This window comes from Pelecanus crispus, chromosome 3, assembly GCF_030463565.1.
Source record: "Pelecanus crispus isolate bPelCri1 chromosome 3, bPelCri1.pri, whole genome shotgun sequence".
In the NCBI taxonomy this organism is placed as follows: Eukaryota; Metazoa; Chordata; class Aves; order Pelecaniformes; family Pelecanidae; genus Pelecanus; species Pelecanus crispus.
Genome location: NC_134645.1, coordinates 128,999,313 through 129,026,124, shown reverse-complemented (window position 1 = coordinate 129,026,124; position 26,812 = coordinate 128,999,313). Strand labels below are relative to the sequence as shown.

The window sequence follows — 26,812 nt, the reverse complement described above, 5'->3', positions numbered from 1 at the left end:
GGGACCTGGCTGGGGTTTGGGGGGGCCCGTCGCGAGATGTACCAGAGTTTAGCCATGGCAGCTAACCCCGGCCCTCCGGCGTACGAGGGGGCAGGTGGCTTCATGCACAGCGCAGCCGCAGCGTCCCCCGTCTATGTGCCCACCACGAGGGTCACCTCCATGCTCCCCAGCCTGCCGTACCTCCAGAGCAGCGGCTCATCCCAACAAGGCAGCCCCGTCTCCAGCCACTCCATCTGGACTCAACCCGGAGCCGAAAGCGCCGCTTACAACCCCGGATCTTCTCACCCTCCCGTGTCACCTCGGTTCTCCTTCTCCACCAGCACCCCCATCCCAGCCACCTCTTCCCGGGAAGCCGCGGCGGCTTACAGCAGCTCCTTGAACCTTTCTGCTAACGGGAGGGAGCAGTACAGCAGGGGTTTCGGCAGCTCCTATTCCAGCCCCTACCCGGCTTACATGAGCCCCGAAATGGCCACGACTTGGACTTCTTCACCCTTCGACAGCCCCATGCTGCACAACCTGCAGAGCCGAGGGACGCCCGCGGCCGCCCGGCACGCCAACATAGGTGAGCGCAGCCAGGGTTGGGATGGGAGAGGGAGGGTTTCACCCCACCACCCCCCCAAATTTTTGTGCACCCACCCCTCTTTGGGCAGGGCGAGGAGGCGTGAAGGGCAGGAGGGGGAAATTCGGCGTATTCGGGTTGTCACTGCCGGAGCCGCCTCTCTGGCTGCAAAACACGGGGTCCCCCGCGGCGCTGCGGTTGCCCCCTGCAAAGCCGCCATTTCAACATATCCTCAAGGACCCCCAATTTCCAAAAAAATAAATATAATTTAGGGTAGGCCTGGAGCGGCAAGAAATGATGTGCCGAGCTCCTGTGCAAGGGCCTGCTGCCTCCACAAACAGCTCCGTGGGGATTTAGGGGCTGCGATGGGGATGGCCGCGGCGTGCAGGACCACAACGCTCCGTGGGAGAGCTGGCAGCCCCTTCCCGGGCTTGGTTTAGGTAGAAAATGGGGCAATTTGTTTGGAAAATGGGGAAAATAAAAATTTGGCCCGTGAATCCCAGATCTTCCCTTTAGGCCGTTTTACATCATGTCTGGTTTTTAATTTTTGAAAGGGCGGTTAGGCTAGGAAAAGGGAAAGCAAAAGGAAATTTGGTGCCGATGGGGGAGAGATGCTAGAGAAGGAAAAAGAAAAATGCGTCCGCATTTATTATCACGCTTTTTGGGGCACTCACAGGAACATCTGAACGACCCAGCCCTGTATTTCAGTCTCTTCTTGCCCCAAAAAATCTCACTGTTGATCTCTTGTGCCGATCTCAGTCTTGGAGCCTTTCATTTCATTAAGCGCCCCCGCGTCCTACAACCAGAAATCGGCCCGAATGGCTTAAAATACTGCTTGTATATTTTATATGGCAGAAGAGGGAGAAAGGGGGAGAGAAACGCGGGGCACATCTCTGCATCGCAGTTTCATAAACCCTTTTTTCCTCCCCGCCTTCTCTCCATGAAGGTCTTTCTGTCGGCTTCGGGGTCGGGGTTAACAAAGATGACGACTCTAAATTTGTCTGCAAATACACTTTCAGATGGTGTACTTTAACCTGAATTTTGGAGGGTAATTTTTCCATCGTGACTAGCAAGATTTGCTTTATCCTTAGCATTCTTTGAAGATGTTAAAAAACAGGGAAGTTGGGCGTCGGTGAAGGCTTGGCCTTGTCAATGCCTTTTGCTTTTCTTTGGGCGTTATGAAATTGCTGAAAATGGGGAACAGATTATCTTTAAGGATAATGTTTTGGCCAACCAGGCAATGTTTTTGGGAAGCCCTGGGAAGGTAGAAAGTATAGGAAAAAAGCAGGATGACTCAAATAATCAAATAATACTTGAATATTATCAACAAGGACATATGCGCAGTCGTATTTGACTACTGTGCCATCTCTTCCATGGGGAAAAAAAAATTACCTTTTTGCAGTGGTCTCAAAAGGGCTCTTAGTAATAAAAATAACTTAAAACCAAAATAATGCAAATGAAGACTTGCAGTTGCAGAAAAACCTGGCAGCTTTTAAGGTGCCAGAGATTGAGCACGGTGCTTTTAGGGTTTCAAGCCCTGCGTTAAGCAGCCGTTTGCGTTGCAGGTCTCGCAGCCTGCATTTTGGTGGCAAAAAAAGTGTTTATTATCTGGGCTCTTAAATAGCACTGGGGAGACGGGATGCGCTGAGCCAGTCCAGGAAACGTTAGCGGTCGCTAACGAAGGAGGAAGGAGCCGGGACCCCTTTCCATCGCCGGGTCCTGATTTGGGTGCTGGATTCACGGTATCGCCTCCGGCGTCACCGAGGACAGCACGGCAGCAACTGGGGGATTTATTAGCGTGGGTCTAATCACATCTCTGCTTTGAATGTGGAAAAAGCACTTGGGTTTTAAATAAAGAGTGCTTGGGTTTTGGTAAAAAAGGAAAAAGAAAAAAAAAAAAGAAACTGCCTGAAAGCTGGGGAGTTTTAAATTCAGGATTAAAATGCTATTTTTTGGAAGGCAGCTCCCCTGGCAAGTAGTTTAAGGTCCAGACCTGCCCCTTTCCCTCTTCCCCCCGAGTCGGGATGCGGCCGCTGCCGGGCTGCTCCCAGCCGGGTCCCTTCTCGACGCTTTGCGCAGGCTGCGGGTGTCGGGGGGCTCCTATGAGGCACGTAAAGGCTGGCTGGTGGTTTCTGAGCAGGGAGAAGGGTTGTTTTTTTTTTTTTTATGAGCAAGGGTGAAAAGCCCTGACGGGCTCAAAAACTGAAGGCACTGAAAGATTTAGTGGGAGGGAAAGACCATCATGGATTGCACCCATCCCGGACCCACTTTATTCACACACCCGAGCCTGGCTCAGCATCTGAGCAGTCCCTGGCACAGGGGAGCCCAGACTCCTTCCTTTGCCTTTCCTTAGGGCTAAAGATATTTTTATTCTCTGCACAATGAGGAATCTCAGGGTGGAAGCAAAATCCTCCACGCAAGCCTATATTAAATCAAGTGATTTTTTTTTTGCAGCGCTCTCATTTCCCTCCAGTGATTTTGCTTCCTGGAGAACTATCACCTTTGGATAGCGCTAATTGCAGAGCACCCCTGGCATGCCTAGAATATTAATTATTGTAATTTTTTAATAATGAAGATCAAGTCCGTGCAGGTGTAGCTGGACACGCAGACATAGATATGCAGTCTGTGCAATTGCGCACAGCATTTTTCCCCGCTGTAAAGCAATGCGCTGGGGACAGAAGTTTAGTGAAAATGTGTTAAAATAAAATGATACTAAAAGAAATAAAGATCTTCTTGTTTTTCCCTGATAAGAGGAATTTTTGGCCTGGGTTAAAACATGCCAATGCAGCTCTGTGGTATAAAGTGCTGGGAAGGATGGGTGCATAAATCACGTGGGCCTGTTTGAAAAACTTTCCCCGGTGTGAGTTCAAAATGCCGAATTTGGGCTTTTCAGGGTAAGTTTGGCGAATGGTTTCATTACCCTGAAGGGCAGGATCAGACCCTGCGGCCGAGGCCGTGAACTTGCTCCAGGCGTTGCCTGGGATGGGGTTACAGTGAATTCCCGACTTAATGAGGCATGAAAAGGATCCGCTGCAAAGTCCCCTTTCAGGAGACTTTCCTGCCAGAGCCAATACCTGCTTGAAATCTGCCCCAAAATTAGCAGCTTGCCCCTTTCCCCTTCGCCAGGCAGAGGGGAGCGGGGATCGAGGGCGGCACGGGAGCCCGAGCACATCCAGCCCGCTGCCGCTTGCTGCCTCCCGGCTGTCTCCAGGCTGGGGACGGAGTTTGCCATCCTCACCCCCTCTGATCTTGCTTTCCGCAAAAAAGCAGCGGGGTTTTTCTTCTGCGGTGGCATCGAGGAGGTGGTTGTGAGTAAATCGGGGCGAGGGGCTGTGGGCATTTCTGATGGGTGCTTTGCATTTTGTTTTTTGCATTTTGTTTTGACGGAGTCGAAGTCAGGGTTCCTCAAACAGGCACCGTTTGAACACAGCAGCAGCATCTGGGAAGATCAAAGCCTGGAGCAGACGCTGGGTTGGAAAATGTCTTCTCTGCTGCTGGTGGGGGAGAGATTGTGAACCAGATCTTAAGCTTTCCCATAGGGATGCTAAGAGATTTGCCCTGTAGCATCCCTGGGCCGGCATTTCCAGTGACTCACCGGCATTTGTTACAATCCTCTGCCCTACAAGCAGCCCCTGACCTTCCCCATGCACCTAAGGACAAGGTGGCTGCTCCCCATGACGGGGAGCCCAGCACCGCTGCTGTCCCTGCCCTTGGAGGGATGGGGCCCCAGGATGGAGGGATGGGGCCGTAGGATGGAGGGATGGGGCCGTAGGATGGAAGGATGGGGCCCCAGGATGGAGGGAAGGGGCCGTAGGACGGAGGGATGGGGCCGTAGGATGGAAGGATGGGGCCCCAGGATGGAGGGAAGGGGCCGTAGGACGGAGGGATGGGGCCGTAGGATGGAAGGATGGGGCCCCAGGATGGAGGGAAGGGGCCGTAGGACGGAGGGATGGGGCCGTAGGATGGAAGGATGGGGCCCCAGGATGGAGGGAAGGGGCCGTAGGACGGAGGGATGGGGCCGCAGGACAGAGGGATGGGGCCGTAGGACGGAGGGATGGGGCCGTAGGATGGAAGGATGGGGCCATAGGACGGAGGGATGGGGCCGTAGGATGGAAGAATGGGGCCACAGGACGGAGGGATGGGGCCACAGGACGGAGGGATGGGGCCGTAGGACATGTCTGTATTTTGCACCGCACCCTACATCCCCCGTTTTGCAAGCGGTTGCATTTCTCACCTTGGCTGCGCCGGCAGGGAAGGTTGGCCCAGGGCTTTGTTCCCCCTCGCGGGTTTCAAGCCGCCTTCTGCTCTCCTGCCTAATTTAATTGTCACCCGTCAGTCTGGGATTTGGGATGAAACCCATAGAATTAGGGGATCCAAGATCAAGCTCAAACACACAACTGTTTTTTACCTGCCAAGTCCCCCGACAGTATATTTTAAATTGTAAATAAAGCAACACCTAAAAATATCACCATCACGGGCACTATATCACCCTTATTAATAATACAGTTCCTTCACTGAAAACTGCACTTTATTATCAAATACAAATGCATATGTTGCATAGAACAGCCACGGTGCAGTATATAATACATTATAAATGCTTGTGAATTTTTGTAAAGCAGTAAAACTTAAGGCAGTGGATAGTGGCCCCGAATCTAAGACTTTATTAAGCCAGGATTAATTATTTTTCTCCTCCACACGTGCACTCACGTGCGTGTCTTTGTCCCTATAATGAGAACAGCGAATTTTTTTTTTAAGAGACAGCCTATATTTTGCTCTTTCTGTATTTATTTCCACCAGTTTGGGGGGAAAGAGGTGAAATCCTTGGAGACAGATGAGGGTTTATCTGGTGTTTCCCAAAGGAATTGGACCCGATCCTGCTGCCTCCCTGCTCCTCTGACAATGAAGAAACCTTGGCTCGGCAGGCAGAGAGGGGCTCCCCAAAGTTGGTTATCCCAAACGCAGCTGGGTATTTTGAATGGGCAAACCATCTTGCTCCCGACAGCTGTAAAATGAAGGATGCTTCGGAAAAAAAAACCCAAAAAACCACCAACCAGCAAATAAAATCCCAAACTGGCTGAGAAAGCAGCAGCGCAGCGAGATGAGCGAGTTTTTGTGCCTGTTGCTTCTGGGGAGGTGGGGTGTGCAGGGACTGGTAAAATAAAGGTGGAAAAATGCAATTTTAAGGAAAATGCAATTAAAAAAAACCCTTGATAGTGTAGCCCCAAAACCTGCAGAGACCTTATTTGTCATCAGCCAGCTCTGGGCTGAAATTTTTGCTCCTTGAGCCCCATAGAGCTTTGCATGTGTAGGAAAAAGGGGGTGCAAATATAATATATCTCCTTTGGGAGGTTTTGTTCCCAAATTCCCTGACCCACACACCAACCTGGCATGTCCTTCCCTCCCTACAATTTCCTTACTGAAAAGGAGGTGCAGAAATGGGAGATCCGGGGATCTCCCCCTGCTCGGCGATGCACAAGGCAGAGGAACGTGGGGGGGATGCAGCTGAACATCTCGGATCCTTCGAGGCTTTTGCAACCCTATTCTAAAAAAGCCTTAATGAAGCGTCTGCCTCCCATTTGGGGCTCACCGCTGCCTGCGAAACCAGGCGGGGATCTGTGTCGAGAGCTCAGATCGTGGGCTTAAAGCGGCCGGTTTTGCTCACGCTGGGCGGGCAGGGGCAGAAATGCAGATTTTTTGCTGGGACGGCCGCGCCGGCCCCGTGTTACGGGGACGTGTGATCCCCGAATAACGCAATTATGCTGCCAAAACCCCTCAGTCGTAAACGCAAGGTTGGGTTGTTAAGGGTATGGCTTGCTTTGCGGGGAGGAATGTGTGTAATTACGCCTGGAGGATTGCAGAAAAGGCGATTGGAAATGCCAAATATCCATCTTGTCGATGGATCCCGAATTCACGCTGCTGTCTGGCAGGAAGGTGCAAATACGTCTTTGGTGGGCGAGTGTGAAATGCTGCTTAAATAACCGAGGAAATACGTGTAAGAACATGCTCTTACCTGCAAAATTAACCCAAATTATAAAAGCAAATTTCATTATAAGGTTGGATTGAGGTTCTTTTTATTTTTGGGGGGGAAGAAAAAAAAACCTTGTGGGTCCCCTTTGTGGGGCAAAAACCTTGCAGCTGGCTATGATCACGTCCAGCATTACGGCAAAATATTAAAATCTCTCTGGCCTTTACAAGTCTTCCCAACACCATCGGTCATGGTGACCGGTCCAAGCTGTAAATACATCTGTAATGAGAAATTAAACCCAATTATCTGCCATGCCTGAGCAGTGAGGTCTTTATACACAGGTGCTTACACGTGCGTGACAGCGCTTGAAAATAATTCGATCGCCATTGCCTTCGCAGCGGCTGGTACAAGTGGTATTAAAGGCTCTTTTGAAAACCTCCATGTTTCTGCCGCGCCGAGCGATGCCGTCGGAAGCTCTCGTACTGCAGAATTTTTTTTTTTTTTTTTTTTTCTCCCTTGCAGTTTTTCAGAAGGTCACTTGCTGCAGGGTATGCTTGAGTTCGCAGCATTCCCCGTGCTATTGCACTCTTTTAAACACTCGGGGCACTCGGTGCTGATTTCTTTTACAATATGATAAGCGGGAGCTGGATTTTTTCATCCCCAAAAAAGCACAGGCGGGCGGGCGCTGGGTCTGCTAGGAAAGAAGATTCTGGGCAGAGATTTTCGAAGCTGGACGTAGATCTGACCCCGCCACCAGCGCTGAAACATTTCAGCTTTCAGGTTTTGGCAAGGTCTGGATTTTAAAGCCAAGTTTGGGGCTGCGTCAACTGGAAGCAAAAATAATTTTTTTTTTTCCAAGTGCCCAGTGATTTTTTTTTTTTTCTCAGTTATTTGCTGGTACAGAGTTTTTTTGCTTAATTAGGTGGACACCTACATGTAGGATGTTCCCTTTGCCTGGGTGGGGGTGCAAAGTTGGGTCCTTCCCACGTCTTTCTGCTGTTCTCTCGATCTTTCTGAGGCCAATCCTACTGTTGCACCCAGGCAAGGCTTGCAGGATCAGGCGCTCCCCATAAACCAGATCCAGTATGGGCTGTGAAAAAAAAAAAAAAAAACCCAAACAAAAAACCCCCACCTTGCCTTCGCAGAGCTGAAACCATCCCTGTTTTAAAGCAAAGGGGGGTTTGCCAGGAGCTGGTGCAGGATCAGGCCCATGCGAGAAGCTTCCATAGGGAAGAAACGCAGCCCCCTGCGAACTATTTGGATACCTACAGGTTTTCCTGGGGAGGTGAAGGCCATCGCACAGGAAAGCTCCCCAGAAGCCAGTGGGACCTTTCTTTTTCCTTTCTGGAAAGTGGCCACTTGGTTTATACGTTGCAGCATGAAGGGATTTGTGGGGGGTTTTTAAAATTATTTTTAGTGACCCGTAAATCTGGTGAGCCCCTTATTGGAGCTAGCTGGGCTCGAACAGCTCACGCCAGCCTTGGGAGAGACTTGGAAATTAATTTTTTTTTGTGAAAGAGGAAAAAAATAACTCATGGACAGTCAAGGAAAAGTTAAGTTTTCCACCAGAGGTGGGGCAAGGGCAGTCGGATAAGCAATGCAGCGGGGCCCATCTCCCGTCTCCTCCAGGGACTGGTACTGGACGCTTCTGAATCTGGGATAACGAAATCGCTGCCTGGAAATGTTTCCTCCTAATCCCTGGTAATTAGGTCGGTGTCTGCTGGGGAAGCGTTTCAGGAGAGGTCCCGCGGTGGGACGCCGCTGCCTGCTCTTGTTCTTCTTCCCAAAGCTCAGCCGTTTTCCTCCGGTCGATGCTTCCAGCTGCAGCGCGGTGTATTTACGGGGTGCCGGGGTAGGGCTGGGTGCCTGTTGCTCTCCTAAAAGGTTAAAACCCGAGCCTAGCAGAAGAGGCTGGGGGCAGAGATGGAGCAGGGGGGGAGAAGGAGACCATGCCGCTCCCTCGGAGCAAGATTTTGCCAATTCTTGCTTTTTTTTTCCCAGCTCCTGCTTGCACGGCGCTCTCCGGCTGTGTCTATAATCTTTAAGCAAGCTCCAGGTTGTCCTCTGGCCTCGAGGGCCGGGGGAGTGGGCTGTCTCCTTCGCCTCTGCAAACATCTCCAAACAGTTTGGGAGACATCTGCCTCTTGTCTGGTTCTCAGCTGCCTGCCTCCAGCTGTTGCCAGCCATTGTGCCTCCGTGCGCCTTGGTTTTCCTTCAAGCTTCAGCTTCCAGAGTCGTGTTAGCATATGTCAGGCTCTGGTTTTGCAGGAAGGGAAGGAGCAGCTTTTCTGGACAAGAGAAAAGCTGGGAGACCCTGATTCCTTCATGCTGAAACTCTAGAAGAGATTAAAAAAAAAAAAATCTGATACTTATTATTTAAACTCTTATGAGTTTCCAAGCCAGGCTCTTGGGTTTGCAAGCCAGGGAGCCATCGTTATTTAATATTCAGGGCTTGCAGTGCCGGAACTGTAAAAGATCAGTGAGGCGGTGAGCCCCAGACATCAGGACTCCTCCGAATGACATTTTTGGCCCCAGATGTCTGAGATTATTTTGGGAAGGGAGCGCTGGCCCCAGGGGCTGGCTGCTCGGGGGACTGGCTGCTGGGAAGGACGCTGAGCTGGGGCGTGCTTTGGTGATGTGGAGCACGAGGGAGGCAGCCGGCTTGGGGGATGTCTCCTCTTCACGCTCCCCTGGGCTGGGAGGATGCCCTGGATCCTGGGTACGACCCAGGCTTTTCTCCAGGGGCTTCCCACATTCAGTCTTTCAGTTTTCCCAGATCCGAGCACAAGAAGGAGCACAAGCAGGAGGGTGAAATCCCCCTTGCACCCCCTCCCCTCTGCCCCGAGCCGGGGAAGGCTCTCACTCCATCAGGGCTACCTGCCTGCCCCACTGCCTGCCATCCCCAACCATTTCTATTCCTAAACCAACATCCCAGTCAGACTCTGTCACCTCCCTTCATGCGAAATCAATAACAACGGGTGAGCAGGTTAATTATAATCACAGAATAAACGCTGCGGTCTCAAAGTTCACTCAACTTCAGCAGCGTTTCAAAACGAGCGGACGACGCCAAGAAACTTTCATTGATTCCTCTGGGGCAGGTGTGGGAGTTTGAACCTGTCCCCAAGCTGATCTTGATTCAAGACCTACTCAATTTTCTTCCTTATCTCGACTTTCGCCTATCTTATAATGCCTGTTATTTTAGATAAAAAGTCCAATCAATTGAGTTAGAAAAACTGCAAGTTATATGTTGCCTTGATAAGTTTGGTACCTGGCGTTTTATTGGCCTGGGCTGCAGTTTCTGTGCGAACTGACCTTTGCAGACGCTTTATCGGTGGCCGGGAGAATCGCTCCATCCTCCTGCCCTGCTCGGGGGCTGAGTTGACTTAATGTTCAGAATAACTAATAAAAGAGGAAAAGAGAAGGGCCAGGGGTTGGACAAACTGACTGTTCCCTATAACGTGATGAACCGTAGCAAACACCTCTTTGTTTGTTCCTGGCTGGCGTCCCATAGGGAGGCCAGGATCTGGCCTCACTTATTTTGGTGTAACTCCTCTGAGTGGTATTTATCAGCATAACACCTCCAAATTGGAGTCAGAGCCTGTGCCCAAATCAGTGAGCTGAAGAAAACTGTGGTGGGGGGTTGGATATGCACATGATCGTCAATAGTGGTTAGTGCCGTCACGCTCAGAGAGGGCTTGGACATGTGGAGCAGTATATAGTATATACCCTACATATTTCATATATTCCTACGCATAGAATCATAGAATTGTTTAGGTTGGAAAAGACCTTTAAGATCATCGAGTACAACCGTTAACCTAACACTGCCAAGCCCACCACTAAACCATGTCCCTAAGTGCCACATCTACAGGTATACATGGTGTGTGTGTGTATATATATATGTGTTTTATATATCTAAAGTGTGTGGGGTTTTTATATACTTGTGTGTTGTGTGTGTACATGTGTATAAATATATATATAAATGGTTTTATACATCTATGTTCTATATAGCCATAGAGTAATAATTGTAATAGCAAAAGCAAAGAGAGTTGATTAGAGATGACTCCTAGCTTGCTAAAATGACATTCTTAAGGGCATGGTATATGTGTATATATACAAATATATACATTTATATATAAGTACATATTTACATACACACGTATAATACACACACACACGTGATAACAATGATACAATTAACTGTATTCCTACAAGCAGGATTTTGCCTATTTGACTTGGATAAATGTCTTTCCTTCTGATCTGCACCAGTCTGGTGAAAAAAAAAAAAAAATCCTTTGAGTGTCTGGAGTTGCAGGATTGCAGAAATGCAGGTTGGAAGATCTCTGCTGATGATCTTCAAAGGTCTCTTCCAACCCAAGCCTGCTTGAAGCAGGACAACCACTAGCAGTGGCTGAGGTCGGCTTTACCTGGATGAGGCTTGGAAATGCCCAGGGATGGAAATTCCCCCACCTCCTTATGGAAATGTTTTTCCTAATGCCCAGCCTGTGGTTTGTGCTGCATCCCCTTGTGCCTTCTCCCACTACTGAGAAGAGTTTGACTCTGTTGTCTGCATACATCTGTCTGGCTGGTGTCCTTGTAATGATCCCAAACCCTGGGCCCAGTGCTGTCCCTGGCTTGGGTCCACCTGGGTGCTGGTAGTCACTTCTACAGACAGACAGATGGTCACCATCAGACAGACAGATGCTGCACTAGGATGTACGACCACAAACCATTGGGTTCCTGTGGTTTAAGGAGTTTCACCTCATCAGCTGCTCTGTAGGAGCCCAAGCAGGCCAAGGCATGAAGGCTGTGTCATGCTTGATGATGAACTAGTGCCAGATGCCAGCCATGGGAACCCAAAAGACCACGGTCTTCAGTCATTAGCATGGCCCTTGGCGTGGTCCAAGCACAGACCATCTCAGCAAGCATCTCTTGCTGCAGGTCCTGGGAAGCAGTTTGGATGCGCCCACTGCAGATTGGGATCCGAAAGCATCTGAACACAGATGGACACTGCTAGCTGGGCTTAGGGGCAGGGTTCACCAGTTACCCAGTAACTGGCCCTGGTTCACCAGTTACCCAGTAGCCATAAGGCCAGTTCCCATGGCTCAGCTGTGGAGCAGCAGCTTGGCATGCCTCCACAGCACACCTGCTTGTGGTCCCCTGCAGGTACATCAGACACAGCTGCGCACATTGGAGGTGATCCATTGCCTGTCCCCAACTCAGAAACAGCTGCCCAGGTGGGATCATGGCATTGCAAAACCCAAGCTTTCCTGATCCCCTACATTTTTTTTCCCCACCATGATAGAATATCCCCACTAGATAGAATCATAGAATCATAGAATCGTTTAGGTTGGAAAAGACCTTTAAGATCACCCAGTCCAACCATTAACCTAGATGATCTGGGGGTTGGACTAGATGATCTTCAAAGGTCCCTTCCAACCCAAACCATTCTGTGATTCTGTGACCTTTCCCTTTCAGTCATCAAAGAAGAGCCTCTGCTAGGGCACATCCATTTGGAGATAGGACATATTTCAAGGAGGACAATGTTGTGGCTGTTTTTCCTTTGTTAAAAGAGAGAAAGACCATTTCCAGGTGCCTCCTGCCAAGCAGACCCCAGGCTGTGGATGGCCCCATCCTGGCCATTCCCTGGGCTTTCCATGCTAATCTAAGATTTGTTAAAAAATATTTGGACAGTCGATAAGCAGAGGAATCTCCTGTTTATCAGAAGAGCCTCAGATATTTACAAGGGTAAGAACTGTAAGTACGAGTAAGAAAGGGGAGGTCACCTTGGTGCGTGGGATCAGGCGTGCATCCCAGCAAAAGAAAGCAGACCTTGGAGTTCAGTCATGCACAGCTTGACAGTCAGCAGAAGTTGCTGTAGGACACCAGGTTGCTGTCAAAGGGGTGGCCAGCAAGTGCTCTGACCAAAAGCACCTTACACCCTCAGGGGTATTTGCATGCCTGTCTCCTGTATAGCAGATTCCGTACCTTTTGGATGTGGGACACAGTGGCGGGGTCGACAGTCTCTCCACTCAGTTCTGGTACAACCATTGGGCTTGATGGTTTGGGGTCTGATGGTTCTGGTGTGCTGGAGAGCTGTCCATGCTTTTCCAAGCAACCAGGTTGGCCAGTCCCCCAGGACTATCTCCTGCCCCTTCCCAAAACAGGCAGTTTGTTTGAATCTGCTTTAGATCCAGCACGTTTCCACCCACCCTTCCTCCATCCACTGCTTGTCTCCACGACTGTGGCCTTTGAAAGTTGTCCTGTTGCCCCCCTCCAGTGAGGTGGGGAAGAGCCTTTGCTCCCTTTCACAGGGGAAGAACAGTGTCACACGGAGATGAAAAGCCTTGCTCAAAGAAAGCCTACTGCAGAGCCAAGACCGAACTCAAATCCAGGCCCAGGATTTGACCAACCTTCCTGTCGTGTCCTTCTTGCACATGATCTCAGCTGGTCCCTTGGCTGCTTCTACCTTCAGCGTCCTTCAAACCGGGGAAAACATATCCATGAAGGAAAGGAGTATTCCTGGCTGTTGGCAATGGTGTTTGCCATAGACCTTGGCTTGCCGCAGGCAGAGGAGGGAGCTTTTCAGGGGAGGGACACAATGTTCCCTTTGCCTTGACGTGAAACATTTGGCCTGGGAAGGCTTGCACAGAAACAGTCTTGCTGTAGTGTTTCATGAAGCAAGGAAAATACAGATTTCTTTGCCTTTTTGAAAGCAGCATGCGGCTCAGCCAGATTGTAGGTTGAATATTTCCCAAGCAATAAGTAGGGTCTTTAGGTTTGCAGGGGGAAAGCAGTTTGGTCTAGGCAGCCAGCTAAGTAACCAACTATTATCTCCACCGTAGACGTGTCAGATAAACCCCAAAACATTCTAGGACATCATCGAACCATTTCTGTGAAGCTGTACAATGATGCATTTTGCTTGAAACTGTGTTTCTGGCTAAGCATAGGGAATTTACCTGCTTCTCCATTTCCTGCAGATCAGCAATCACACAGGTGATGTCTTCTGTTAATCTAGATCAGAGGAGAGCAGGGAGCCACATTCCCACCAGCAACCAACCCAGTGATGGGCACTACTCAAACAGGCACTGTCTTGCTCCCCCCATGTCTAGGTCCCATTAGTCTCTAAAATAGTGGGGCCGGGGATGAATTTCCCCCAAATTCTGTCAGAGGGGAAACAGGCAGAGAAGAGGGAGGGGGGAAAAAGCCAATGGGCAGAACCTGTTTTTACAGAAACATCCTCAGCTCCATTAGCTGAAGGGTAAGATAATGCACATGGGCTTTCTGATCTCAGTCTGTGTGTCAAGCAGATGATGTCCCCACTGAAAAAGGAGAGGCTCACTGACAGCTTTCCTTTGGCTACAGATCTCTCCCATGCATAAATTTGGGCTCTCTTATTTACAGCCGCTCCCTGCCCCTTCTGCTTTTGCCTCTCCTTGTTTTTTGCTTCTGTCTTCCTTTCCAGTTCAGCCCTGCTCTGCCACAGTACTGGACCAACCAGCACTTTTAACTGCTGTGATCAGACCAGAAACCTTTTGGTGGGTTTTTCCCCTTGAAACTTCAGCTTCTGAAGTCGTGCAATTCATAGGAGCACCTCAACCCATTCAAAAGAAATAGAAGATGTGACTTTCAGCTCCACTAGTTGCAGCAAAACACTTGTTAAAAGGACCCCTAAAGGCTTGAACTGTAGGAAGGATTTCCACACCATCACTTTTTAATGGAAACAATCTTGGGATTTGGGATAAACCATCCTGAGCAGCTGGGAATGGCAAATCCTGTTTCCCCCTGCCATGCTGTTGTGGTTGTCCCTTTAAGTAGAAGGTGAGGCTGTCTTGGGTGGGATCCCAGGGTGTCCATGTGTCCGAGGGGCCAATGTCCTTTGCCTCAGCTGCAAGTGCCCCTGAGAGTCCATTTGGGATTCGTGTATACACAGGAATGTGGCTCTCACCTCTTATCGTAATAAATGGCTTTAGGAAACTGCTTCTCTGTGGGGAAAACTGCTCTCAGGGTCTGTTTAGAGCCTGTAAGTGCCCGTCTGTGTTTGAAGGACAGCTTCTCCTTTGCTGAGTTGCTTCATTGGGTTGAGAAGACACTTCTGCAGGGGGAAATGTTGATATTAAATATCCCTCCAGCTGTAAACAAAACTCCAGTGCTATATTAATGGAAGTCTCTTTCCATTCCTCTTCACCCAGAGGGGGTGAAGGCAGGGGAGGACTGGAGGGCAGAAGAAGGTAGACAACCTCGTTGTTGTTTCTCATGTAGCAACAACAGGGTCTGACCCAAACCAGTGGATGGAGGGCTCTTTGTCCCCTTCTAGAGGCTGGTTTGGGAACAGAACACAGCCAACAGGTTGTTGACTCTGAACTGAAGGATTCAAAATCTCTCTATCGGAGATGCTTTTACTGTTATTATTCTTTTGGGTCCCAATCCATCAGGTTTATGTGTTCAGGATGATCTCTCCAAGGTTAACAGATTTAGGGTTGCTAAAGAAAAGCCCGAAGAAACCCAGGCAGTCTGGACCTAGGTATGGGCATGCAGTCAGGCTGGCAGAGTTGGGGTTTGCAGAGATGGTGGAAAGACCCAGAGAAGGCAGTTCAAGCCACTCTTCAGACTCAAGCCCTGGGCAATCTCCTGCTGATCTCCAGCTGACTTGGTGGTGAGAGGGTATCTGATTCTCCTGGTTGGGAAGGCAAAAGTACTCAGACTTTGGGTGGGCCATGTCCTTGGTCAGAGATGTTATCATGTCCTAGCCATGATGGAAAAAGTGCCTGTAGGTGTAGGCTGGTGGTGCTCAGATCTGCTGTCTTGTCGAGCCCTGCATTGTCTGTACCAGTTGATCTCTGTGGACCTGGCAGTCAATCTGAAGGACCACTCCCAATGACTAAGAGCCATGAAGGGCCATATCCAAGAATGCTTTTTCCCTACCAGACTCCAGTGCCCCACTTAGGAGTTGCTCCTGGCTCCCTGGGGACTGAATGTCCCATTGTGGAAAGTATTTCTGACATTAGCCTGCTCAAGGCCTCACCCAAGATTAGGAGGCTGTTGTGCAACACGCAAGTGACATTTCCTGCCCTGGGGACCTTGCAGTCCTCATAAACTATAGGTGTGAGGGGAAAAAGACCTCCTTTTACACAGCAAGCCGATGACCAGGACAGAGACAAGACCCAATCCGTCCTCTCCACTGGCTGGGTCATTCAGCGAGATATCATGGTCTATTTTCATGACTGATCCCAAGACTGACATTATCCAAGATAAAGGCTGGGCAAAGGCACTTGTGGGAGCTATATGTTCAAAGAGGAAGATGAGGCCATTCAGCACACGAGGCTACTCCAGCCATGGGCCGGCATCCTTCCCAGCCTACCCAGCCAATGTTATCCTTTCCTCAACCCTGTTCCAGTGCTGGCCATACCTGGCTTTGGGAGAGGGAGTAAATCTTTCCAGCAGAAAGGCTGTTACAGAGGTCACCGGACGGACCCATAAATCTCCATTATCAGGCAGCGGCTCCTGTGCCACAAAACGGAAATTATTACCCTGAGTGTGACTGGGGGAGCCTTTCCTTCCCCCCCGCATTGTTCAGGGCCCTCCGGGAGCCGCTCGGGCAATTTGCTGCCTGAATAAATGTTTCCTTTCCCGGCTGCTAAGTACAAGGAATAAGTGTCAGGGGATCTCATAATGCCAGGATTTAAAGCTCCAGCCCTGAGACAGAAGCCAAGAAAACACTTTGCTGCTTTTTCCCGGGGAGCCTCCTTAATCCCCGTTATTAATAACAATGGCAAATTAAACAATTAGTGCACTTGGAAGCTCAGTGCCCAATATAGCTCAACCTGCCAGTGGATCATGATTTCTGTGGGCTCTGAGCCCTGAGAACGTTTGGGTCTCCCAGGTCTTGGACACCCCCACACGTCAAAATGTATGGGCTGCAGGTCTTCAGGTGATACTTTCTCATTATTTTTGTAGACTTTCAGGTTTTCAAGAGCAGCTGAAATGTCTCAGGTGTGTGGCCAGAAGGTCAGCTCAGAAAGCTCTCCTCAGCAACTTCATCCCTGAGTTTAGTGAAATTATATGCTGTGAAAAATGCTGTGAAATTATAGCACCTCTTTCAGAAAGAAATCCAGTCCCTTGCTTTCCATTTCTCCATTGGGGCCCAAATGCCCTTCGTTCACTACAGGCCATGCACTAAGCTTACGTCATCTTCTCTGAGCCAGTATCTAGCAGTGTCCAAGACACACCCTTTGCCATCACCAAGCATACTTTGAAGCAGGAGAGGCTATCTCTCCTCCAGGTGAGCTCTCTTGAGGTCAGGGAGCTCCCTCTGCTCTGACGGGGCTCCAGGAATGGTTTTAATGAGGTTGCACTCTGCAGATGTCATCTTCTGACTCAGCACTGGCTGGTGCACGCAAGGGACGCACCCGTCTGATATCACCCCATGAGGGCTGTGACTATGTAGAGCTGCTCATTGCGTGGAGCCTCAATGTGCCCTGGGAACAAAGTCTGCCCCTTCCCCGTCTCAAGCACCAGTGATTCCTGTTTATTAACATTCACAAGAATCACCTTTGTCTGCAGCTGAGAGAGGAAAATCACACAAATGCTATTACTATGGAAGCTGAAGAGGACTTTTGGAAGCTTAAACCAGTGAAACTCTCTCAAGAGAGAAGCTCAATTCCAAATCCCATGGAAACTGAAAAAAAAAAAAAAAAAAACCAACCAAAACCACCAAACAAGTAGTGAAGAATATAGCTCAGACAAATATGGATAAAAAAGGAGAGCAGGTCTCAAGACTGCTTTGTACTGGTGTTTTGGATGTCTGATTACAAGCTAACAGTGAAAATAACATGGACGGTGGAGCTGGGTGTCACTCAAACTCTTAGGAAATAACATTCAATATTCAGTAGCAAATGTGATTATTGTCAGAAAATAAGAGACTTACACATTGCCTGGTTTCAACTCCACATCCTCTGGGTTTTTTCCTAAAAAAGAAGTATGCCCATACTTAACATTTCTTCTTATACCCATTTTGAAGGATCTTCTTTTTCAAGTCCATCTAGTCCAGCTCTTAACATTTCTGAGGGACTGTTAGGAATTTTCTCCTTTTTCTTTGATTAAAAACTTTCAGAATTTGGTTTTCTGGTGGAAAAATCTCCAGGAAAGATATTTTGTAATTAGTCACAGACACAACTCAAATTGGTCAAGAGTTTCAACTGTTACCTTTGGACTACCTCTGCTCTGCTAAATTCTCCCTGGATTATGTTAACAACTTTGTAGTGAATTATTTTCAAAGAAGAAGGGATTTTCTCACAGGACAAAAATTACTGTGAAAATAATTTGGCTTTTTCTTTGGAAAATGATAATCAGAAACCTCAACAACCTCAACAACTTCTAAGATGGAAAAATAGTGAAATGCTTTCCTTTCTTGATATTTTTCAAGGAAATTAGTTCTTTCCTGACCAGCTGTTCCAATTCCTTCTCTTTTCAAAGGAAGTTTATTTGATCTAGATTTTGGCTGCACAACAATGGTGATTTTAAAGGGGAAAGTGAGGCATTATGGTTACAGTATCACTGAATCCACATGTACAAAACTCACCTGGAGGGATTCCCATCTTTCCTAAACCACCAGAATTGCTCAAAGGTAATGAGATTTTCCTAAGCTGCTGAGAAGACACTGGATTCCTTCCTTTCTGGCTCCAGAGCCCCTTGGATACACTCACTTACTGTTTTCTAGTATTTCCCCGTGGCCAATCAGTGTAATCCCTTGCCATTTTTAGCCTGGTTTTCTAGGGAGAATTAGGTTCACATGAATCTTTTTGTCTGTGCCTCTGCTTATTGGTGCCACTTTAGTAATTTTTTAATCCTTTGGCTGTTTCACTGTTATGTAGTTTCCTACAGATTTTCCAAAAATAGTCTGGAGAAAAGAGAAAATAAGGCTGATGTTTGAACATAACCTTTATTAGATCTCAGAGAATCCACATGAGATTGAGGCACAGATCGGCAAGAAGCCAAATTTTGTTGGTTTGCTGTTTGGGGAACTATTATCTTCCAGCAGAAAGCTGAGATACTCATATAACAAGCATGTGGACAAATACAAAATATAGCAAGATCCACAATAACATTTTAGAAGTTAATGTTATGCTGATCTGTAATGGCTGCAGGTCCTGATGCAAAGCTCTTGCTGTCCTCCAAACGCCTCCTGTGCGCTGCAGTTTGTTGGGAATTCTTTCAGCAGCCTGGTTTATTCCCAGCCTATGCTAAGTAATGGATCCCTTTGCTGTCATTTATAGTTTTCTTCTTCTCCCCAATTATTTTCCCATGTAGTGTGCCCTTTTTGGTGCCCACAACAGAACTTGTCCATGTGCAGGAAGGAATGGTTTTGTAATAGAAGAAATACATCCCCAAGCTGAACTCGATAGCTGATACTCTCCAGGTGGGACCACCATCAGGAACGCGCATTTTCAAGGGCCATGCCAGTGGGATGCACCTATATTTACACCTCAGCAAGGCCTATAGCTGATGCTTATATTTTACTAGGCAAAGTTCTTGGCTTCTCGAGGGCGTTGTATCCAAGGGTGAGCTGACCTGTGTCCTTCCAAACGATGATGCAGTCGAGGTGTGTTGTGTTGACCCCTGCACCACCTTGCAGATGATCATAGAATCATAGGATCATTTAGGTTGGAAAAGGCCTTTAAGATCATCCAGTCCAACCATTAACCTAACACTATCAAGTCCACATGAAACCAATTAAGGGGAGAGTAATAATTTCATGTTTCCTGGCTTGGGGGCTGGATTATTTTTTAATGAAAGTAAAAACTAGGAATCATTAAGGTTGGAAAGGACTTCTAAGATCATCAGTCCAACCATCAACCCAACACCACCATGCCCACTAAACCATGTCCCGAAGTGCCACATCTACCCATTTTTTGAACAGAAAAATGATATGGACCTGCCATAGCCAGAGGGATGGGACTGGCCCAGCCCAGGGCAGTTGTCCTCACCCTCACATCACTGCTGCATCTGAGCCCCATTGGAGGGTGAACCAGGAACATGTTGGATGAATGCACCAAGCCCTGGAGAGTGACATCAAGCACAATGGAGGTCTGCATCAAAAGCTGAGTCGCGACACCTCTGAATGCCCAGTGATGTCTGTTAGCTGACAGCCGGAGCTGGGGTTGTACATGTGGCTTCTTGCAGTTCAGGAGATGCTTCTCATGCAGAGAACAGGGCGAAGGCACATGAACATCTCTCCCCCTTGGCTGGGTGGGAGCCAGCATGGGCTGGGTGAGGAGCAGTCCTGCGGGGTAGCAGGGCACATGGCATGGCTTTCCCTGCCCACGCTTGCTTGAGCCCCATTGAGAGATGCTTGGGCAGTTGTCTGATCTCTGGGCAGTTCTGCTTCATGGGTCCGGGCTTGTGTTTGTCCGCAGTCGCAGGCAATTTGTCTTGATTGTAAACACGGCTGTTCGCCTGCCCCAATCTGTTTGCCCTGGCTATGTCCAATCTTGAAAATTGGATAACGTCAGAGCAGAAGGGAAGGTTTCTATTTCTGTCTCCTTGTATCTGTGTCCCAGCACATCCCTGCTGCCACAGAAGTCCTGCAGCCAACACTGTATGGCAGGGAAAGGGGTTCCTCTTCCCAATAATTCCAGGGGATTCCTTGAGAAAGGAAGAGCTGTTTCTTGCACCCTATAAAATCAGAATGTTTGTGATTTCTTGAAATGTCACTTCTGGGCTCAAATACTGAGAACCAGACCAGAAATTAAATGCACAGCTGCCTAATTAACCAAGTCTTTTTCCCTCTTTCCCATCATGGCAGCAGAATTTTTTGATGATTATTCAGAGGGGCGAGAATGTGTCAACTGTGGGGCCATGTCCACCCCACTCTGGAGGAGAGACGGCACAGGGCACTACCTCTGCAATGCCTGCGGGCTCTACCACAAGATGAACGGCATCAACCGGCCCTTGTTCAAACCTCAGAGGAGGCTGGTAAGTCAAAATCACACAACGCATGTGGGGCAAGGCTGCGTGCAAGGATGAGGCAAAAAGACCTTGGCTAGGTGGAGGTGCCAGGGGTGTTTCAATTCCTTGGGTCGCCATATGCTTAACCTAGGTGATTTTGATCCAGATTTCCAAAATAAGCCAGATTACCTTGTGCTTGGTATGTTCCAAGACCTTCTACTGTCCGGACTAGTTCTGCAAAGACACCCAGACCAGGCGGTAGAAGGGGCTGTGGGACACAGGGGCAGTACCATGGTGTTGGTTTAGCAAAAGCCAGTCTTTGCTTTAGTACCCCTGTAGGCATATTAGGATGAATGGAAACCCTTTTCAGCTCCACCATACCACCAGTCCATCTTCTCTTACCTTCAGGGTCCTTATTCCCCAGTCACTTCATGGTGACCAGCCACCTTTTGTGGATACCCTGCTCGCTTGGGTGAGCTGAAGCAGAGCTTGTGGGGCAGATCAGGGCATCGCAAAGCCTGTGGGGTCAGGATGGGGTATGCATGGGGAACCTGGGGGAAGGGAACATCTTGGTGTTGATATCCTGCCTGTCCCAGCCTGTTCTGTGAGAGGTTTTGGGAAGGTCTCTGTAGTCTGTGCCCCAGGGACATGCGTCCATCATGACGCCAGGCAGCAAGGAGCCAGCAAGCCATCCCTCAGGGCTATATTTCCCCACTCCTTGTCTTCCATGAGGCTCCATCCCCAACTTGCCCTGCCCTTCGTATTGCCCAGACCTGTTTGTGCTCAAACCCAGCCGTCCCCTGCAAGTGTCAGAAATGACACTGGCAGCTTCAGCGCTGCCGCCAGCCACAGCCACAGCCACCCAGCGCCCTCTTGTGAAAACCCCTCCTTAGACATTGCGCTGACTAGGCCAGGCAGTTTCTGCACCCTAGCACCCAGGCCCTTGCCCTGTTTCTTTTACTGGTCTACTTATTATCCTTGGGCACACCTGTGTAGTCAGGAATGGCCCATTGGGTACCAGGCTTGGTCCTTTGGAGCAAGCAGCAATGCATGCTCTTAACTCTGCGCAGCCTTGGGGTAAGGCTTGGAAAACCCCATGAGAAATATAAATGCATGAGCCGTGCAGATCTGTACATGCGTTCCTGCCACTTGCCTGGGCAGATGACAATCTGGAAATCTTACAAAAATGTCCAAATTCCTGCTTTTTCTTCTGGAAGAGAATTGCCTTGAAGAAAAGGAGGATATGTCTAGGGATGCAATGTAGGGGTGTGGTTAAAGTAATGACAATTGGTCTACCTGAATACATATATTCAGACTAAGTGATTTGGTTTAACCTGTCACTGTGTAACCCCTTTTTTCGGAGACTGAGATATGGCAGAGAGTCCTGCAAGGGGAGATCTTTGCCTCTGCTGCAAGCTCTCTTTTAAGCTCTCGGTCCACTTACAAAGGCCGATGACTGCAGCTAATGCCTGTTGAGGTTACAACTAAAGCAGTGTTTGTTTTCTCTGCACCAAAGGGGTTTCCAGTTTTCGAAGTCTTAAGAAGTACTTGAATTCCACTTTTTATTGTCCTGCTGCCGTAGATTAACTCATCCTGTTTTATAATGAGGGAGAAGACACAGAGAGAAAGCTGTGGCAAAGATCACAGAGGAAATCCCTGGTAGCTGCCAGGTTCTCATCTCCCAGGCTTTCACCCCCTTACACAGCCGCCAGCTATGCTGTTTGGGTCTGCAGGGCTGGGTAAATGTCCAAGACCACCAGATTTGCTCCCTATAGGCTCCTCATCAGGCACAGCGAGAACAGGCATTGTCACACAGCTCTAACACTTCTGTTCAGTCCCCAGTTTATCAGGAAGCAAAGAGGGAATTTGACCCCAGCCCATCCAGACTTTATCCCCAGCCTCTTAAGACCTGAGCTTTGGAGGATGCTGGGCAGAGTCAGGCAGGCGTGGAGGATGTGGCTTTTTCTTCCCCCACCTCCCACTCTGCTTCCAAGCTCAAAACTGGTATTTCATATGGTTTCAAGCCCGTTGTCTTCCTCCTGTGTCCTTCTGAGCCTGGCTAAACCAGTTGACCCAGAAAGGGAACTTCAAAAGGCCTGTTCTGGGTACTGCTTCATTAGTGTGGTTTCCTATTAATTATCCCTCTTTATCTTTAGGAAGACGATGCTGCTGGAAGCACTCTTTTTCTTATCTCCCCCTCAAGCCACATGAGCAACATCACGCAAAGCCAGCAAGGAGTATGTAACATTCATGGCATTGATAATGTCTTCTTGGGATATGCCATGATGCTTGGAAGGTGAAGGGCTTGGGAGCCTGAAAGGGCAGGACGGTCTGAGCTCCAGACACCGTACTGTAGGTGTGTGCACGTGCAGTGGGTCTCTAAGCTGCTACTAGACCCGCTGGAGATCTGGGGCTCTGTTCAGGTGATGTCTCTGGCACCATCTGAGATGCCCCAGGACAGCGGAGATGTCTGCGCAGTGCTGGCAGGCAGGAGGCAGTGGAAAGGCAGTGGAGCAGAAGCTGAAAGGCAAGAGGGGAAGAAAAAAGCAACTGTGTTATCCACTGCAGCAAGGTGAGAAGAGAAAAAGGCAGAGAAATAAGAGTGGCAAGAGGAGAGAAAAACCTGAGGCGTGCTGGAGCGAGCTCGTTGGGATCTGAGATGCTGCCGGTGGCAGCAGTGGAGGGCTGATGTGTTTTCTTCCTCTGCATTTTCTCGCAGTCGGCTTCCCGCCGCGTCGGCCTCTCTTGTGCCAACTGCCACACAACAACAACCACGCTCTGGCGCAGAAATGCCGAGGGAGAGCCCGTCTGTAACGCCTGTGGACTCTACATGAAGCTCCATGGGGTAACACCTTCACTGATCTTTATTTTTTTATGGGGAGGGTATTGATAGCACCAAGCTGGGGATTGGGTTCATTGCACAACTTGGTGCTCTCCTGGAGCTCTTTTTCCTGCTGTCCCTCTGGGCTTTAGTCCCCATCAACATTACATCATGTTTATACAGGCGAGGGGTGATGTATGCAGGGCATTTCTCACATACTAATTAGCTACCCTTTGCATCCAAGTCTTAAAACCCAATGAAACTAGGCCCAGATTCTTCCCACCTAAATTCAGGCACTTTAGTGAAAAATCTGAGTCAGAAGCACAAAGAAGGGCTTTGCCCTTCCACGTGGGGTGTCAGAACCCAGCTAAGACTTGGTTGTAGACTTGTCATGAGAGTGATTGTTGACTTTTCTTGCACAGGTGTCCAGATAGTCTCTTCCTGTCAGTGGGGGCTTCATTTGGAAAGGGTAGTCAAGCATTGGAACAGGCTGCCCAGAGAGGTGGTGGAGTCCTCATCCCTGGAAGCATTCAAAAAATGGGTAGATGTGGCACTTTGGGACATGGTTTAGTCTAGTCTACCCTTAATTGGTTTAGTGCGGACTTGGTAATGTTAGGTTAATGGTTGGATTGGATGATCTTAAAGGTCTTTTCCAACCTAAATGATTCTATGATTCTATGATTCTATGTATGTATGTCGTGTCTGATGTATCTAGAAGAGTCCCGTTGGCTCCAAGGTATAGCAGGACTTCAAGATGTAAATCTCCAGTCCTTCCCCCACCAAAAAGTGGCAACGGGACCACCCTGCCATGGCAGAGACAGAGGCCTTCAACACCCTGGCGATTGCTTAGTAGCAACCCCCTGTTCTGCTTCTCATTGCTACTCCTACAGGTTTTTTATACACATGCATGCTCTCAAGGATTTCCAGTGCTTCAGAGCAGACGGAAGAGCATTCATGAGAGACAGGTCAAAGCTGGGAGACAAGGTGGATGAGGGGAAGACTTACCTAACCCAACAAATTATTCCTAGGAATCCCAGCTTGTTTCTGACCATGAGGGTGACTACCTCAGTGGGATCAATTCCTAAGGGAGGTCTCCCCACACAGGCGTGGTACCTTTCCAGAAAGCAGGCATTAGCCAGAAAGACATCTTGTCCTCTGGGTTAAACAGGAAAGTAAATCTGATGAGCTGTTGTTCCCTTCTGGCCTTAAAACGCTCTATACCTATGGTGTGCAAACCCTGTTTATTCCCATTTGGATGCACATCTTGTAGCTTTGACATACCTCTTCACACAGCAGTGCTGACCAGTGAATTTGGGCTCCATCTTGTTGCTTTCAATTAAATCAGCTGGTTTTCATGGGGTAGAGCTGGAATCATGTTCTCCTAGATGACCTTATGGACATACAGAAACCAATGTGCTTTTATATTTGGGTCTGTAGGTTCCAAGGCCTTTAGCAATGAGAAAAGAGGGCATTCAGACGAGGAAGCGCAAGCCCAAGAACCTTAACAAAACAAAGACGCCAGCAGGTAAGTGTTGAACGAGGGAGTTTATTGTACGCATATACGTGTGTGCACTTGTGTTTCTGACCATCATGTCCTGTGAGTCAGACACCTGACCACAAAACGGGCTGATTCTTCAAAAATGGGGGGTGTCTGAATGCTTTTCAGCAGTAACAAAGCCCTTCTGACTATTTTTTTATTTTTACCTACACTAACTTTGTGTAGGTGGGTACAGCTCTGTACTGAAAGGTCTTTGGGAAGATCCTGATTTACTGCCTGCTTTCTCACAGGTCCATCCAGCAGCGAGAGTCTTACCCCGACCACCAGCTCAACCAGCAGCAGCAGCAGCGCCACAACCACTGAGGAAATGCGCCCCATAAAAACAGAACCTGGGCTCTCATCTCATTACGGGCACCCCAGCCCAATTTCTCAGGTACAGAGGGGAGATGCTGGCAGTGGGACAAAGATGGAAGCTAGGACGGTAGACATGGTGAGAAGAATATCCTCAAAACCTCTGTGGAAAAAGGCTGCTTCTTTTCAACCCAGGGGTCTAGGAGTTCACATCCTCTGGGATGGGGCAAAACCCTACATTCTTGTCACCATGCCTGCAGGAAAATATAGCTTTTTAATGATGTGCGGCAGTTATGAATGGACAACAAGAATCATAGAATTGTTTAGGTTGGAAAAGACCTTTAAGATCATCCACTCCAACCATTAACCTAACACTACCAAGTCCACCACTAAACCAATTAAGGGGAGAGTAGCAACCCCATGCCTCCTGGCTTGGTGGCTGGATTATTTATAACGAAAGTAAAAACTAGGAATCATTAACATTGGAAAGGACCTCTAAGATCATCAGTCCATCAACCCAACACCACCATGCCCACTAAACCATGTCCCAGAGTGCCACGCTTTGTTGAAAACATGAAATTCCTTCTAGCTGGGCAACTATAGAGGTCCCATAGCAAGAAAATGCCTGTTCCCTTTGTACGATTTGATTTGATCTGTCTTGAGCAAGGAAAAACTTATTAAGGTAATATCACCTTTCTTTCTCTGCACTGGCTGGCTGCATGTTGAGCGGTATGAGAAACACAGTGTGAGGAGAATAAACTCACACAGCCCAAATCTAACTGAGTTGAGTCCCTGCAAAGGTAAAGCAAGCCAGCACGATGGCAGAGAGCTGCAGGGTGAAGTGCTGTGCTCTGTGCCATATCCACCACTAGATGTCTTTAGATGTCTTGGGACCAGCACTGCATCCACATAAGGTGCGTATCCTGCTGAGCAACACCCGGATCTGGAAGCTGATCTGTGCGAATGTCTGCAGGTTTAATAACTGTGCCTTGGTTAAGGATCCCCATAGCACAGCAGCATTAAGACGCAGAGGTATCTGATAGTTGCTCGCCTTTTGGGTTCATGCAGGGAGCTCCAGTGTTTAAACAAGATGATACCTGGAGAAAAAAAAAAAATATGTGGTTGAGTGTTGTGCTGGACCGATCCTGCACCTACAGCACTTTGCAGCACTGTTACGTGCCCTGCAATCCACGGGCGGCTATTTGTAAGCTAGGATAGCCCAAGGCCAATGAAATTTCAAGCCTTGGGAGGTAAACTGATCTTTTCTGACATTTAGAAGAGAACAAGATGCCCTGTATGCAGTAATAGGAAAGAACAGGGTCTGGAAGAAGAAGAAAAGAGCCTGTCCAAACTATCATGCGTAAGATGCAATCTGCAGCTCTACAGCAAATCCACAGACATGTTATTACAATAGCACCAGCCCCCATAAAGGGGTTCATAGGGTCCTCTGTGGTTTGAAGCTTTGTTCACAGGATTTTCCCTTTTCCATAGGCATTCTCAGTCTCTGCCATGTCTGGACATGGATCATCTATTCACCCTGCGATTTCAGCTCTGAAGCATTCCCCACAGGCTTACCAGTCAGCTATCAGCCAGTCTCCACAAACCAGCTCCAAACAGGACTCCTGGAACAGCCTGGTGTTAGCTGAAAACCATGGGGACATCATAACAGCATAA

General features: G+C 48.6%; 1 protein-coding gene across 2 annotated transcripts; it reads left to right on the top strand.

The window, feature by feature from the left end:
- The first annotated feature begins 36 nt into the window (after positions 1–36).
- GATA4 (GATA binding protein 4) lies at positions 37–26,812 on the top strand. Of its 2 annotated transcripts, none has more exons than XM_075707548.1 (6): positions 37–562; positions 20,329–20,495; positions 23,188–23,313; positions 24,727–24,814; positions 25,078–25,220; positions 26,630–26,812. In XM_075707548.1, the coding sequence occupies exons 1-6, from the start codon at positions 37–39 to the stop codon at positions 26,810–26,812; spliced, it is 1,233 nt and encodes a 410-aa protein (XP_075563663.1). The 2 variants fall into 2 exon arrangements, with proteins under 2 accessions (XP_075563663.1, XP_009488786.2); XM_009490511.2 differs by having other exon boundaries at positions 20,326–20,495.

Coding starts and splice junctions, on each gene's coding strand:
- GATA4 (XM_009490511.2), top strand. CDS start 37: ATGTACCAGAGTTTAGCCATGGCAGCTAACCCCGGCCCTCCGGCGTAC. Junction 563..20,325: donor CGCCCGGCACGCCAACATAG/GTGAGCGCAGCC, acceptor CCATCATGGCAG/CAGAATTTTTTGATGATTAT. Junction 23,314..24,726: donor TCTACATGAAGCTCCATGGG/GTAACACCTTCA, acceptor TTGGGTCTGTAG/GTTCCAAGGCCTTTAGCAAT.